This window comes from Macrobrachium rosenbergii, chromosome 22 (assembly GCF_040412425.1).
Source record: "Macrobrachium rosenbergii isolate ZJJX-2024 chromosome 22, ASM4041242v1, whole genome shotgun sequence".
Taxonomy (NCBI): Eukaryota; Metazoa; Arthropoda; class Malacostraca; order Decapoda; family Palaemonidae; genus Macrobrachium; species Macrobrachium rosenbergii.
In genome coordinates, this window is record NC_089762.1 from 12,644,571 (window position 1) to 12,661,131 (window position 16,561).

The window sequence follows — 16,561 nt, forward strand, 5'->3', positions numbered from 1 at the left end:
CAGGTCGGCCAGCCTTCTACATCTAAGTCACAACCTCAGCAGCAGTTAGTACTGATGCAGCCGGCTCAGCAAGCTTCTGCTTCGCCAGCCTTCGTGTCGTCCCCAGCTTTCAACGCCTCGTGTGAAAGCCAAGGGACGTTGAGGCTACAATAGGCATGCGAGGGGAAGCAGGGCTAGAGCCGCCTACAGAGGTAGGGCAGCATCCCGACCTCTCTCACGTGGAAGAGGAGGCCGTGGAATCGGAGGAAGTAAGGCCTCTCCCATTCAATGAAACACCTCAGGTAGGTGGGAGATTATATCTCTTCAGGGACCATTGGACCTTCAGCCTGTGGGCCCACAGCATAATCTCAAAAGGTCTGGGATGGAGCTGAAGCAAGGGACCTCCTCCACCAGGCAGGTTCCATCAACATCCATCCAAAGTCTTACTGGACTTTGCAAAAGAACTTCTACAAAAAAGAAGGCAATAAAGAAAGTCAGACACTTGAAATTTCAAGGCTGTCTGTTCAGTGTCCCGAAGAAAGACTCAGACAAACAAAGAGTAATTCTGGACCTGTCTCGTCTCAACTTATTCATCCACTGCGACAAGTTTCGCATGCTTACAATCTCGCAGGTACGGACCCTACTTCCCCGTGGGGCCGTCACCACCTCTATCGATCTTACAGACGCATGTTATCACGTTCGGTTGCGAGAAACTTCTGCCCTTATTTAAGGTTCAGATTAGGAAAACAAGCATACTCGTTCAGAGTCATGCCATTCGGGCTCAACATAGCGCCCAGAATCTTTACCAAACTGGCAGAGACAGTAGTCCAAGAGCTACGGACCAAAGGGATTATGCTGGCCGCAGGTCTGGACGGTTGGATAATTTGGGCATCCAACGTCAAGGAACGTCGAAGAGCAACTTACATAGTAATCAACTTCTTGGAGTACCTGGGTTTCCAAATAAACAGAAAGAAATAGCCAAAACTTCCAGACAGTTCCTCAAAAACAAAAGAGCCTCTCGTCGTACACAGGAAAGAATTCTAGGCTTTCTTCAGTTCGCTTCAGTAACAGGCTTGCTGCTGAAAGCCAAACTGAAGGATATAAACAGGGTATGGCGGAACGAGCCAACAGCAGAAGCAGAGACAAGCTGTCTCTGATTCCGCAGATTTTGAGGAAGGGGCTTTGACCATGGTCGTCAGTCAAGAGTTTGTCAAGGTCAGTGCCTCTTCAATTTCCCCCTCCTTCACTAGTGATCCATACGGATGCCTCCCTAAGCGGTTGGGGAGGATATTCCCAACACAAGAAAGTTTAAGGAACGTGGTCAACAGTATTCCGCCAGTTCCGTATCAACATTCTAGGGGCAATGGCAGTATTTCTAACATTAAAGAAACTGTGTCCAGCCAGACAGATTCACATCAGCTGGTGCTGGTCAGTGCAGTAGTGGTGCATTGCCTGAACAGGGGAGGCTCCAAGTCGAGCCATATCACTCAAGTAATGTTCGCAATTTTCTCTCTGGCAAGGAAACATCTTTGGCACCTGTCAGCCACCCACCTGGCAGGTGTTCGGAATGTCATTGCAGATTCACTGTCCAGGACAACCCCGCTGGAGTCGGAATGGTCCTTGGACAGGAAGTCGTTCGGGTGGATTTGCCTTCAGGTACTGGGTCTCCAGGTAGACCTGTTTGCCACAGAGAGCAACCACAAGCTTCCGTGTTACGTTGCTCCCAATCTGGGTCCTCTAGCTCATTCCACAGGTGCAATGTCAATCACCTGGAACAGATGGCAGGGGTCTATCTGTTTCCACCAATAAATCTGTTGATGAAAGTTTTACACAAACTCAGATCATTCAAAGGTCAAGTAGCACTGGTGGCACCCAACTGACCGTAGAGCAGTTGGTTTCCTTTACTGCTAGAGTTAAAGCTCACGCACAAACATATCCCCAACCCAAGGTTGACACAAGTAGTACAGACTCGGACTGTATCAGCTTCCTCAAGAGTTCTGAATGCCCTAGCTTTATGGACTTCATGAAATTTGCAGCACAGAAAGGCGCTAACATTGACCCTCTTAATACATTGTCCATAGAATCAGAAAAGAGGGAATCTACTCTCAGACAGTATGACTCAGCAGTTACAAAGTTAGCATTGTTTCTGAGAGGTTCTGATGCTCATGATATGACCACGAACTTAGCGATCTCTTTCTTCAGATCACTATTCGAGAAAGGATTGGCCACTAGTACTGTTACTACAACAAAATCTGCTTTAAGAAAATTATTTTTTACATGGCTTTAATATTAACCTTACAGGCTCTTATTTTTCATCAATTCCTAAAGCATGTGCTCGTCTTAGACCAGCAACCCGTCCACACACGGTTTCCTGGTACTTAAATGACGTACTTACATTGGCATCAGACACTGATAACGATTTATGTTCATACCTGAATCTGTTAATGAAAACGTTTTTCCTAGTAAGTCTAGCCTTAGGAGCTAGAATTTCTGAACTGTGTGCTCTTTCTAGAGAGCCCAATCATGTTGATTTCCTCCCGCCAGGTGAAGTTCTGTTGTCTCCGGACCTCATTTTTCTGGCAAAGAATGAGGATCCACAGAATAGATGGTCTCCTTGGAAGATTATTCCCCTTCCACAGGATCTGTCTTTGTGCCCAGTCAATACTTTAAGGGCTTATTTAAAGAGAACTTCTAAGAGAACTGCAGGCCCTCCTTTTCTTAGGGAAATTGGAGGTAATATTTCCTTAAAGGCCATCAGGCAACAAATTCTTTATTTTACAGGCAAACCCGGAGTCAGTACCTCGGGTACATGATATTCGGGCGGTGGCCACCTCAACTAACTATTTCCATAATATGAATGTTGATGACTTTAAAAAAAAAAAATAAACGGGCTGGAAATCACCAACAGTATTTAAACGCCACTATCTTAAGTCCCTAGAGGCTCTTAAATATTCCACAGTAGCTGCAGGAAGTATTATTCCTCCTGGTCCAGCTCAAGTTTAGTTTATGTATACTCTTTGTCCTTTTGGTTTGTAATCCTCGTTTACCTATTGGTATATTCTCTAGCCTACCTGCCTCGCCTGCTCGCCCTGCTTCTAGCCTTAGGTCAGGTCTGCTTCACAGCCTGATTCCTACACGTACCGCAGATAGCCTGCTTTTATTCGTAACTTGTTAGCCTTAAGTGTCTTGGTTTTGGTTAATTTTATAATTTTAGACTGTGTACCTCATAATTTTGAAATTGTTGTTGATCTTCCAACTTGAGAGTATTAAAATCACAGTAAAGTTTTCTCTTAGTCTTATTTAGCTCCATTAAAGTAATTTTTGAGACGTACCACCAAGCTCTTGTATGGCTGATTCTCTGTTATGATTTCACTGGGTGACACAGGTCGAGCCCAGAAAAGGGATTTTGACAAAGGAAAAATCTATTTCTGGGGGAAGACCTGTGTCACCCAGTGACCCATCCCTACACTTCCTTTCCCACCCGGGTGGTATACCAAGCTTGGTGGGTGCTAATATTGGGATGACGTGTCAGTCGCGTGATGACGCCTAGCGGGTGAGCGGAAGGCAATCCTTGGTACAGCACACCTAAATTTGGGACTTTGAGAATAGAGAGGTCTATTGGACGAAGACTTGTGATAGTTATACCTAGAAATGAGTGCTAATGGAACCATTTCACTGGGTGACACAGGTCTTCCCCCAGAAATAGATTTTCCTTTGTCAAAATCCCTTTTTTGGGGTTAGTATTTGATATTCACTTGAACTGGAAAGCCCACATAACATACATGAACTCAGAATGTAAAAGAGCATTAAACCTAATTAAAAAACTATCGAACACTACTTGGGGAGCTGATAGACATACCCTTACTCTACTGTATAAAGCAACATTGCTCTCTACCATTGATTATAGAAGTGAAATTATGGCTCGGCATCAGACTTAACGCTAAAAACGTTAGACCCAGTTCATAATGAAGGCCTTAGAATATGTTCAGGAGCTTTTCGATCATCACCAACATCTTTTTACAAGTTGAATGTGGTGAACTACCTCTGTCTCTCCATAGAGAGCTAGTAACAATGAAGAGTGCTCTGAGAATTCAGACAAATGATTCTCCAACCAAAAATTATTTAGATTAAGAGATGTGTATATAAACAATCATCCACCTCCTTTCCCAATTAGAGCTAGAAGATTGTTTGAGTCACTAAATATAAATATACAATTACCTTTAATAGTAAAATTACCTCCTCCTTGGACAATGCATAAAATGAGAATTTGTACACACTTAAAATATTTATCTAAAAGTTGTTCATATACCCAAGACCACCATAGACAACATACAGTAGAACATATAATCTGAAAAGGTCCACATTACACAATATACACTGACGGATCTAAGTCATGACACGGAGTGGGATATGCTGCAGTATCCCAAAACAAAATGTATTAGTTCTCTCTACCAGATAATGTCTCAATATTTACAGCTGAGTTATGTGCAATAGCATCAGCCATAAAAATTATTAGAGAAGCCTCATGTAATAATTTTGTGATTTATAGCGACTCCAGAAGCACTATAGAAGCCACTCAAAGCTATAATAAAAAAAATAATACAGTATTGTACAGCAAATTAAGTTTTCACTCCATAAATTGTATAATAAAAGAAAAAAATATTGAAATATATTGGATAGGGATTTATTGGAATATGTTGGGTAGGGATTAAAGGAAATGAAGAAGCTGACAAAGCAGCTAAAGAAGCAGTCCACATGACAAGAGCAAATGTAGACATCCCTATTTGTGACTATATAAGATATATAAAAACAATCATTTTAAGTAAATGGCAAAATATATGGAATGAAGAACCTGAAAATAATAAATTAAAATAGACAAAACAAAATACACACCATGCGTCTTGCCATACTCGTTTGACACGGACACTTAATGAAATGGTGGCCCTCCTTGCCCAGATTGCAAAGTGTTGATAATCAGAAAGAATGTCCAAAATATAACACGATTATCAAAGAAATAGATCTGATAAATTTTTAATTGATAAAATCTAATTTTAATGTTCATGAAATTTAATGATAAAATCTAAAAGTAAATAATAAAAATTTTAAACCTAATGAATTTTAAAACAACTAAATTTTAACATTTTACTTAATGATTGTACCTAATTTATTTGAAATTTGAATATACTTTTTTAGTGAGTATGTATGGAAATATGAGTATAAATGTATTTATTGTGTGAGTATGTACCAGTATGAGAGTTTATGCCTTTGTGCAACTTTTAATTTCATTTTCGTTCATTCATCATTACCGAGTGACTTATTTGTTCCCAGTGCTAGGCTTCTAGCTTAGACCTGTCATTTCATCCAAATCCTTCGGGCCAGCCCTATGAGGGCTGATAGTCAGCTGAGTGGTCTGGTTAAACTTTTTTAATAATAATAATGATAATCTGAGTCTTTGTGGGTGGCAATATGGATGTCATGTTCCTTTGCTTTTTTTGTGCTTTGAAGGACTATTTGAAAAGGATCAGTTCTTAATGAAAAAGTGCAAGAAGTTTGTGTCTGGAACACCCTGACTTTCTGGCTTCATGAGGTGATCAAGCAGGCCTATGACTCTTAGGAGGAAGCTGGCCTCCCTCCATGCTAGAGAGCATACTACTTCAGCGTCTTGGAGCCCCCCAGCTTTCAGAAGACCTTTTCGGTATTTCAGGTATTGAGGGCAGATGTCTGGCATAGACAGTACCTTTACCTTATTCTACTTGAGGAACGTCACCCACAAGTCTATTGATATCTTCTCGTTAGGACCTGTCATTGCTGCTCAACAAGTTGAATAAGCACATGAACTCTAGTTGCACAGGCTTAAGTAAATTCTGAGTTGGACAAGATACAGGTGAGTACACATTGAATATCCAGTCCTAGTACTAGTTGCTAGGATGATCTACCTCTGTTTTCCCTTTTAGAACAAGGGAGGAGGGAATGTGATAGAACTTATTCTGAACCCATTATGGGGTAGTAGCCAGAATTAAGCTTCCTTCCATTATGAGATCCTTCACAGGGCATGTCTTGGTTCTCCAAATTTTTCCTTGCTTGAGTACCCTCCTATAATGCAGATACTTTAGCCCACTTCCTTACTGTTCTGGTAAACCATTCAACAGACCAGTAGGAGGTTACAGGAGTCTTAATATCCCCTGCTTGGATGCACAACTGGAACCATAGCACTTCAGCTCCAGTCAGTTGCAGAGACGACCTCCCACATAAGGACTAAGTCTCCTATATAAAAGGTGATGGTTTAAATTTCTGTAGAATAAATAACATACTTTATTTTAACCGCAATTTTTATTTTTACTAGGTATTCAAACCAGTGCCTTGTACTGTTTGAATCCATTTCAATTGCCCTGCACTGTCCCTGTGATCAAAGGAAAAAGTTGGGTGATGTGAAGTGAGTGAGGGGCAAATCCGAGCTCACTCACCATTTCCATGTCAACAACTTTGTTACGTTTTACAACTCCTTCTGTTGGTATTGAAGGTTACTGAATAAAAGTCTTTGGTTTATATACCTAAGAAAAATACAAGTTATTTTTAAAATTTATTTTATAATATTTTTTTCTTATATGTATGTGCTAATAACTTTATTTTTTTTTTATTACAGACATACTTGGAAGCTGCCAAAACAAAATTTACAAGGGGCTATAAGGGCCTCAACCCTTCTAAAATTACAACAACAGTAGGCCAGAATGTTGGGGCAATTACCTATGCTGGAATTAAACTAAGCTTTTGGGATCTTGGAGGACAAGAAGAATTGCAACCACTTTGGGAAAAGGTAACCCCCATATTTTGAGTTTCAAGTTTTATATATGTAACTTACTAAGTAATTACATAGCCTATATTTGTAACTCGCGCGACAGCTAAAAATTTGAAATTCGTGGTAGCGTTTGATTGTTTTAGTTTAGGTGACTAGGTCCTGCCCTCTATTGGTGGGAGGAAGGGTACAACACTGCTGAATAGCATTAGTCCATTTCTGCCACTTAATGACTAGTTCTGTTGTCACAGCACCTATTGTTTCAAGATTGGTCACCAGATGGTTGCTTTTGTTCTCCGTTTGGTGACTATCCCGAACCTGGGGTAGCATTTAAGCTATTTTCAAATAGCCTAGGATTCATTAGACTTGCATTGTTAGCAAATTATTTCCCAATTTTGTCTTTTCACGACAGTGTCCGACACTAGCTCTGCTAGTATCCAGTTTTGCAGCAAAGGCTACAAAACTAGACTTATGAAAGCATCTTATGACTCCCACACAATCTGTACTAATTGTAGGGAACAGACGACATGTATCGAATGTAGGGACTGGGATCAAGGTAGGTGGAAAACTTTAAAAATCTCACTTAGATAAGTTAGAACGAGATAGGAAGAGGAAAGCAGCTCTTAGAGCCGAGGCTAGGAATGTAGCTAATGTAGAATGTTCTAATTTGGCAAATACTGATTTACCTGTTCTGTCTCCCTCTCCTACTGCTATTTCCCTTTTAACCAGTCCTCTACCTATCGAACCTACCCCTTCACACGACCTTCTAGTTCTTCGGACTCCAATTCGGACAAGAGGCGCCGAGGACACTTTTATGAGATCTCTCGTCGTCGTCTCAAGATACACCTAACGGTTCCCGACCGTGCTTCCCCGCCTCCTTGCAAGCATGCAAAGGGTGTTGAGCGCAGCCCTCGGCCTTCCTGTAGTTTACGGGCTAGCCTTGAACGATCTTCGCCCTATTGACAGTATTTGCCTCTCAAGCACCCGACTTTCTCACGGAAGTGCCCATCTTCATCTGGTAAGTGCTCAATGGGTTCTGAGTATTTAGCTGCTTCCGAGCACCCAGTGCCCATCGACTGCCCAGTACCAACTGACTGCTCAGCGCCCACCGAGCGCCCAGTGCGAACTCATGTTCATCTGGCGCCCAACTCAAATCTTTAGCACCACCCCCTAAGCTCCCGGCGCCCTCTCTACTGTTGATTCCTTCATCCGCCATCGGCCCCACACAGCATACTTCATCGGTGGATCCTATTCAGCGCCGTTTGGATGGAATTATGAACCTCTTGCAGAAAAATCAAGCAGTAACACAGGATCCTCCTGACTTGGCACCTTCACTGATTTCTTCAGAGGAAGAGATGTTAGACCAGCCACCTCCTTCCACGCCCTTCTCCAACCTCCTTAGGTATTTTTTGGTCGCCTTTCTGTCCTTTTTCTCATCTGCAATCCCGGCTTCCCCTACCTCTGCCTTCTATATGAGGAACCAGCCTGTTGATGTCTCCAGGCTTCCCAAGATGGTCTTGTCTTCGTCATCCAGGAAAACCTTGAGGGAAATGGACTTCTGGCTCTCGGACAAGAGAGAGCAGGGTAAAGCGGCCTTCTGCACTCCACCCGCCCGGTCTCACTTCTAAGAGATAGCAAGCGTACGCTACAGGAGACGCTCCTGCCTTGGGAGGCGCTGCCTCCTCCCAGGGGGACTTCTCCTGTCTTATTGACTCCAATAGGAGGTCAGCCTTTGCTTTGGCTAAGGTTATGTTCTCAACTACCGAGCGACAACATCATCAAGAATATGTTTAAGGTTTTTGTGGTCCTGAGCTTTTTGGACTGGACCGTGTGAACACTGGCAAAGAAAATTGAAGACTGTGAGGATATGTCAGAGGACTTGTCTGCAGACTGGCTGGTGATTTTATCCTGCGCAGATGAAGCTATGGGATGGCTCGATGGAACTAGCTTCTTTATTCATGATGGGTGTCCTGAAGAAACGTGAACATTGGTGCTCTTTTACCACCAAAGGTGTGACTACATCTCAGAAGTCGGCACTTCTCTTTTCTCCTTTGGACTGCATGTACCTCTTCTGTCAAGCCACAGTCCAAGAAATAGCGTCGGAGCTTCAGAAAAAGTCGACACAGGATTTGTTAGCCCAGTCAGCCAAATGCTCCAAGGACTTTCCTTCTTTCATTGTGAAGTCAATCCCTCCTTTGCAGCAGCAACCCTTTCGGGGCAACAAGACAAGGTTCTATGCTCGACCGCACTCCAATCTGCATGCTGTACGCCCAGCCAAAAAGACTCCTCAAAACCTTCCTCTCATAAATGAGAACCCAGTCCTCTCTGTGCCAATAGGTGCAAGACTCATACACTTTTGGGAGAAATGGGAAGCCAGAGGAGTAGACCAGTAGGTCTCGATAGTACTCAAAGAGGGGTACTCTGTCCCATTCAGGGAGAACCCTCCCTTAGTTTCAATGCCCATCGCATTGACAGCCTACTCGGTAGTCTCCGAGAGGTTTTCGGCGCTTGCGGAAGAGATGTTGGCTCTTCTCACGACAAGGGCTGTAGAGCTGGTCAAAGATGTCAGCACTCCAGGGTTTTACAACAGTCTTTTTGTGGTCCCCAAGTCATCCGGGGGATGGAGACCTGTCCTGGATGTCAGCGCCCTGAATGTCTTTGTTCAGAAGACAAAATTCAAGATGGAAACAAATCAGTCAGTTCTCTCGTCCATCCAATGGGATTGGATGGTGACCATCAATGGGAAAGACGCCTTCTTTCACAACCCGATACACCAAGACAGCATGAAGTATCTCAGATTTGTGCTCCAGAACCGAGTCTTCCAATTTCAAGCTCTGCGTTTTGGCCTCTCTGCAGCTCCCCAAGTATTGACTCATGTTCTCGTCCCTCTTGTAAAGTGGCTTCACCTCATGGGGATCAGTACATCCCTCTGTATAGACGACTGGCTCCCAAGTTCTCCATCGAAGAAACAGTGCACAGAGGACTTCAGAAGGCCCTTCTTCTGGCCCAAGATCTGGGATTACTCATCAGCAAGAAGAAATCGCAATTGTCTCCATGTCAAGTGATTCTTTATGTGAGGATGACAATAGACTCTGAATTTTCAGGGTTTTCTGTCCCCCAAAAGAGTGCAATCTTGTCTTCAAACAGTCCGCGACCTCCCCGCTCTCAAGTCCTGCTCGGCCAACAGTTGGATGAGCCTTTTGGGAACCCTCACATCCCTCGAGAAGTTCGTAAACCTAGAGAGGCTTCATATGAGGGTACTGCAGTTCTTGCTGATGGCCAGCTGGAACAGGAAGACCCACCCAGACTCATTCGTCTTTCCGATCACTCCGGAAATCAAAGAAGACTTGAGATGGTGGCTTGCAGAAGAACGTCTCTTGGAAGGGAAGTCTCTCCATCCACTGAGGCCCAACCTTTCATTGTACTCAGATGTGCTCTGCTCTGTGGCCCTGGACCCTCTGGCATGAGCGACAGATGCCATGCTGCAGAATGGGTCCTTCATAGACCTGTATGCCTTCCCACCATTCAACATGGTGAGGGAAGTTGTCAGCAAATTCATATCCCATCAGGACACGAAGATGACTTTGGTAGCCTCCTTTTAGCATTGAAGAGAATGGTTCCCAGATCTCCTCAAACTGCTAGTCGACTACCCCAGGCTCCTTCCATAGAAGCCAAAGCTTCTCAAACAACTGCACTTCCACTGCTTTTATCGCAACCTATCTGCTCGTGCTCTGACAGGGTTCAGACTGTCAGGAGACTCGTCAGAGTGAAGGGATTTTCTAAACCAGCTGTGGAAGCAATTGCTAAGTGTAAATGGCAGTCTTCTTCCAGAGTCTACCAAGCGAAGTGGGCAGTATTCCACAGCTGGTGCAGAAGAAATAACATCTCTTCTTCTGAAACCTCTGCAACGAATATCATGGACTTCCTTCTTTTCCTAAGGACTAACAGAGGTTTGTCTTCCTCGACGATCAAGGGGTACCGAGCAATGTTATACTCTGTGTCAGCACAGGGGCCTCGATCTGGGATCCATTCAGGACATCAGCGACTTGATCACTGAAGAGTAGGCTTTTCACAAGGAGATGTGGTCTGCTCTTTAACGCTAGACTTCCTGGCCAAGGACGAGACCCCCCCTCTAAGCCGTGGCCTCGTTCCTTCACCATCAAGAATTTGATGGAAATTCTTGGACTAGAAGAGGAAGATAGGACTCTTTGTCCCATCAGGGCACTTAGACTACCTTAATAGAACAGCGAAGATCAGAGGTCCATTGAGTAAGCTCTGGTGCGCCATGAAGGACCCTTCTAGACCCCTTTCTAAGAACGCAAAAGCGTTCTTTTTGAGAGACGTCATCCTGGAATCGCATTCAAGAATTTGTGAGGATCTTCTACCAGTCTTGAAAGTTAAAGCCCACAAGATTAGAGCCGTCGCCACCTTGTTGGGTTTTAAACATAACATGTCTTTGTCAACAATTCTCTAATCAACTTTCTGGAAATGCAATTCTGTGTTTGCAACGCACTATTTACATGAAATAGAAACTATTTTTGAAAACTACAGTACCCTGGGTCTGTTATCTGAAGCTGGCATGGTGTTAGGGGAGGAAGCATAGGAGTCTGCTCCTATCCTACCTCTGTCACCTTGATTAGACTGTTGATTTCTTGGGGAGCCTGGGGGTACTGTGTGCCTGGAGTACCCACCAGTCCTTTTTTACAGTTGGGTAATGGTTTTAATGTATACAGTGTGTAGGTGACCGTTTTCTGGTTGTATTTCTTTATGGTACTGCCCCCAGGGCAAGGGCACTCTTGTACGGTTATGTTAGCCATCGGACTACTCCATGAGCTTCATAACCTCCATTGATGCTTTGTGGCATTTGGAATACTCCTTTGCTGCAGTGCTTCCCTCTAATATAGGGGCTCTCCACAGTTTCACTGCTGCGCCACTATAGTTAAGATGAGCACCAACCAGAGGCAGTATCAGTCTGCAGCAGCTCTCTTAACAGTTAAGGGTACAACAACTTTTTAACCAATGCTAATAGAATTTTTATCTCACATTCATTCTTCTACTGAATGTTTTTAAGATTAATGTCCATGCATCCCACCTCCTGTCAATATGGGATGTAACTATGTAATTACTTGGTAAATTACATACATGAAAATGACATTTTTATATAAGTAACTTACCAAGTAATTACATAGCTATGGTTCCCTAACCTATGGCAGCTTAGAAATTCAAAATTCGCGCGGTGGCGCTGTTATCGTTAGTGTGTATGTAATAACGTCCCGCCACCATCCGGGACTCGAGGAAACAAACCAGCGGATAGCTCAATTCGTTATCTGCCAGCTTCCGGTTAACATCGGAAGTTTTCACGCAGCTGCTTCTTCGCCTTTCAGCTTGGTTTTGCATGAATTTTGGTGAAGTACTCAGAATTTGCTGCTTTGTGGCTTGCTGCCATTGTTTTGAATTGTTGTTCAAGTTAACTTTAGTTTATTTAGTTAACGATGTCGGATTCCAGTTCATCTAGTATTTGCTTTTGTTCCGAGGGTTGTAGAACTAGGCTAACTAAGCTTTCATATGATTCTCAAACAAAATGCACTAAATGTAGGGGGCAAGAATGTAGTAAGGATAATACTTGCGTAGAGTGTCAGGATTGGGATGATAAGAAATGGAAAACATTGAAATCTCATCTAGACAAATTAGAAAGGGATAAGAAGAGGAAAGCAGCCATTAGGGCTGAAAGTAGGGCTAATGCAGAGTCCTTTCCTTTGGGAAATGTAGGGGATGATGGAACTATCTCTCCTCCAATTCCTCCTCCTCCTCCTACCCTAACTCCTCCTACTTTACCATCTGCTCCTGTTCCAGGTTTCAGTGATTCTGTTCTTAGTGCCATTGCCAGCCTCGAATCTAGGTTTGATCAGAAGTTTACTGTATTATCTAGTACCATTATGGAAATGGGTCAGCTATTAAATCTCTAATGAAAAAAAAATGTAAGTGTTGACAGTGCAGTGAGAAGTGATAGTGCTGTGAATATTGAGGAGGTGGCTGTCCGTCCCACCAGTGCTCCTAGACGAAGATCACTGTCCCGCTCCCCCGCACCAGGGAGAAGACATACTGGAAGTCCAAGGGAGGCTGGCGGGGTTTGCCCACGGGCAGTCGCCCCCTCCGTCGAGCCTGTCGTGCGCTCCCAGGCTTCAACTAAACGCCATTGGAAAGGCGTTCCTGTGCATCGACTTTCTGATTCGGATTCTTCCAGTCCACGCCAGAAGCCATGTCGCTACTCTTCTCCTTCGCGCCCACTCAAGAGACATGCAAAAATTAGCAGTTCTTCTCCCCTGGCTGTCAAGAGGTTCAGAGAGACTAGCCCTCAACCTTCCTGCAAGCTTTCAAGTCCAGCCTGTTTCTCCTGCTTATTTCTTTGAAGACAGTCCTGAGCGCTATAAGCGTTCTAAGTGCCCATCTTCTTCCGAGTGCCAAGTGCCCGCTGACTCGCACCAGACTTCGACGGGTGAGCACCCGGCGCCCGCCGACTCACACCAGAATTCTGCCAGTGAGCGCCCGGCACCCGCCGATATTTGCCAGATTTCCGCCAGTGAGCGCCCAGCGCCTGCCGTCTCGCGCCAGATTTCAGCTCTAGACCGCCCAGCGCCAACTCCCGAACTTCCAACGCCTACGACCGAATTCCTAGCTTCTTCTTTTGGAACCAATGCACCTTTGTTGGCTATTCCGCCTTCTTCATCGGTTCAGGAAGATTCTTTAACCCCACTTAAAGCGCCAATTGACCGAGCTTGTGGGTCTTTTGAAGAAATCTGCATCTGCTCCAGAGTCTAAGGATAAATCTTTGTCTCCTATCTCTTCGGAGGAAGAAGAGATTGTTCAGGATACAGTTCCCTCTTCTTCCTACTCGTCTCTCCTGCGTTTCCTCTTGGAGAATTACTCAGACTTCTTCAGGCCTCCTTTACCTACTTCTCCAGCTTCTACCTACCTCATGAAAAAGCATCCGTCAGAAAGTACCAGACTACCCAAGCTTGTTCTTTCCTCCTCCTCGAAGAAAGCTCTCAGAGAAGTTCATGCCTGGCTGACCGCTAAGAGAGAACAGGGCAAAGCGACTTTCACCTTTCCGCCCAGCAAATTATTGAAGATGAGATACTCTTACTATGCCACTGGGGAAGCTCCTTCCTTGGGAGTTTCTGCCTCCTCCCAAGGGGACTTCTCTGGTCTGGTGGATTCATCCCGTAGAAAGGCTTTATTGTCGGCCAAGATAATGTTTTCTTCAGCCGAACTAGACCACCTTATCAAGAATATTTTTAAGGTGTTTGAGATCTTTAGTTTCCTAGATTGGGCCATCGGGGCACTAGGGAGTAAGATTGAAGACTGCCTGGATTTAGCTGAAGATCTTGCTTCTGATTGGCTTGGAGTTATTTCATGCTCAGACAGAGCAATTAGAGATGGCTCTTTGGAACTTGCCTCCCTTTTTTCTATGGGTGTCCTTAAGAAGAGGGAGCTCTGGTGTTCGTTCACCTCGAAAGGAGTCTCACCAATGCAGAAGTCAGCTCTACTCTTCACTGCCTTAGACAAGTCTCACCTCTTTCCTCAAAACATAGTGAAGGATATTCTTTTAGAGTTACAGAGCAAGTCCACCTCTGACTTGTTGACTCAGTCCACTAGACGTCCTAAGGAACCTGTGCCTTCCTCATCTAGATCATTCTCCCCTCTTCAGTCTCAACCCTTTCGTGGAGGGAGAACTACGACCCAGCCTCGACCTAGATCAAACTTCCGACCTCCTACGAAGTCCATCAAGAGGTCTTCCTTCAAATCCAACCCCAAGAAGTAAGAAGTTAGTCCTCCGCGCCCAGGTAGGAGCCAGACTTCTACTTTTTGGAAGGAATGGGAGAACAGAGGAGCAGACCCCTGGGTGATCAAGGTTCTCAAAGAGGGCTACTCCATTCCTTTCGTGAAGATTCGTCCCTTAACTACATCTCCTATCACCTTGACAGCATACTCAAAAGGCTCCATGAAGTTTTTGGCCCTCTGTCAAGAAGTCGAACTCCTTCTTTCCAAAAGAGTAGTGGAAGAAGTCCTAGAGCCCCACTCAGAAGGTTTCTACAATCGCCTTTTCGTGGTTCCAAAGGCCTCGGGGGGCTGGAGGCCCGTTCTGGATGTAAGCGCTTTGAATGTCTTCGTACTGAAAACGAAGTTTCACATGGAGACCGTTCACTCTGTCATGTCCTCACTACAACAGGGGGACTGGATGGTCACCCTGGATATGCAGGATGCGTACTTTCACGTCCCTGTTCATCCAAACTCTCAGAAATTTCTACGCTTCGTTTTTCAGAACAGGATACTACAGTTCCAGGCCCTATGCTTCGGTTTATCGACGGCTCCTCAAGTTTTCACCCGAATCATTGCTCCTCTGGGGAATTGGCTTCACCTTCTGGGAATCAAGATCAACTTGTATCTAGACGATTGGCTTCTCCGCTCGTCGTCAAAGGAAAAGTGCGAGGAGGACTTGAAAAGAACTCTTCGCCTGACACAGCAGTTAGGCATCCTCTTAAACAAAAAGAAATCCATTCTGATTCCATCTCAGGAGATTCCCTATTTAGGGATGATACTGAACTCTCAGATTTTTCGGGCTTTTCTGTCGCCCAAAAGAGTCGAGAACTGCCCTCAGACTGTCAGTCAGTTCCTTGCTCTTCCTTCCTGCTCGGCAGTGCAGTGGATGAGTCTTTTGGGGACCCTTGCTTCAGTAGAGCAGTTTGTAAATCTAGGCAAACTGCACATGAGACCACTAAAGTTTTTCCTCAAAGCGAATTGGTGCAGGAAAACCCAACCAGACTCTCTCATCTTCCAGATTATGTCAGAAATCAAAGAGGATCTCCAGTGGTGGTCGTGTGGAAAAAGACTTCGGGAAGGGAAGTCTCTTCTCCCAGTGCACCCAGACCTTCATTTTTATTCAGATGCCTCCGACCTAGGCTGGGGCGCGCTTCTGGAAGGTCAGGAAGTATCCGGAACATGGACTACAGAACAAAAGAATGCTCACATTAACATAAAGGAACTGAGAGCGATTCACCTGGGCCTTCTATACTTCTCGGATCTGGTCCACGGCAAGATCCTTCTCCCTGTATGAGACAGCGAAGGATCTCCCTTCTGTGGGCGGAAGAGAACCGAGTCTCTCTTGTCACCCGGTTCATTCAAGGGAGGATGAACGTGATTGCGGACGAATTAAGCCACCTCAAACAGGTCCTTCCAACCGAATGGACCTTAAATCCAGTGGTCTGCGACAACCTTTGGAAACTGTGGGGCAAACCCACAGTGGATCTTTTCGCGACGTCAAGAAACCACCGTCTGCCCCTCTTTTGCTCTCCAGTCCCGGATCCTCAAGCATGGAGCACAGATGCAATGCTTTTTGATTGGACAAGCTTAGATGTGTACGCCTTTCCTCCCTTCGGAATGATCAGGGAAGTAATCAACAAGCTGTCAACGCATCAGAACACCTCCATGACCCTTGTATCCCCATTTTGGCCGAACAAGGAGTGGTTTCCAGACTTGATTAAGCCTTCTGGTAGACTACCCAAGACTACTTCCACAAAAACGGTCTCTGCTCAGACAACCCCACTTTCTCAGATTCCACCAAAGATTATCCGCTCTGGCTCTGACAGGCTTCAGACTGTCAAGCGCCTTGTCAGAGCAAAAGGGTTTTTGAGACAAGCTGCAGAGGCAATTGCGAAATGCAGACGAGCTTCTTCTACAAAGCTGTACCAATCAAAATGGACAGTCTTCAGAAGGTGGTGCAACCACCAT

At 44.7% G+C, this 16,561-nt stretch overlaps 1 protein-coding gene across 3 annotated transcripts in view; it reads left to right on the plus strand.

The window, feature by feature from the left end:
• Positions 1-16,561, plus strand: part of Arfrp1 (ADP-ribosylation factor related protein 1) — a 140,305-nt gene that overhangs the window by 63,357 nt on the left and 60,387 nt on the right. For all 3 annotated transcript variants that reach the window (XM_067124220.1, XM_067124221.1, XM_067124219.1), the window contains exon 3: positions 6,623-6,793. In XM_067124220.1, coding sequence (XP_066980321.1) covers positions 6,623-6,793 — 171 coding nt within the window. The remainder of the gene's footprint in view (positions 1-6,622; positions 6,794-16,561) is intronic.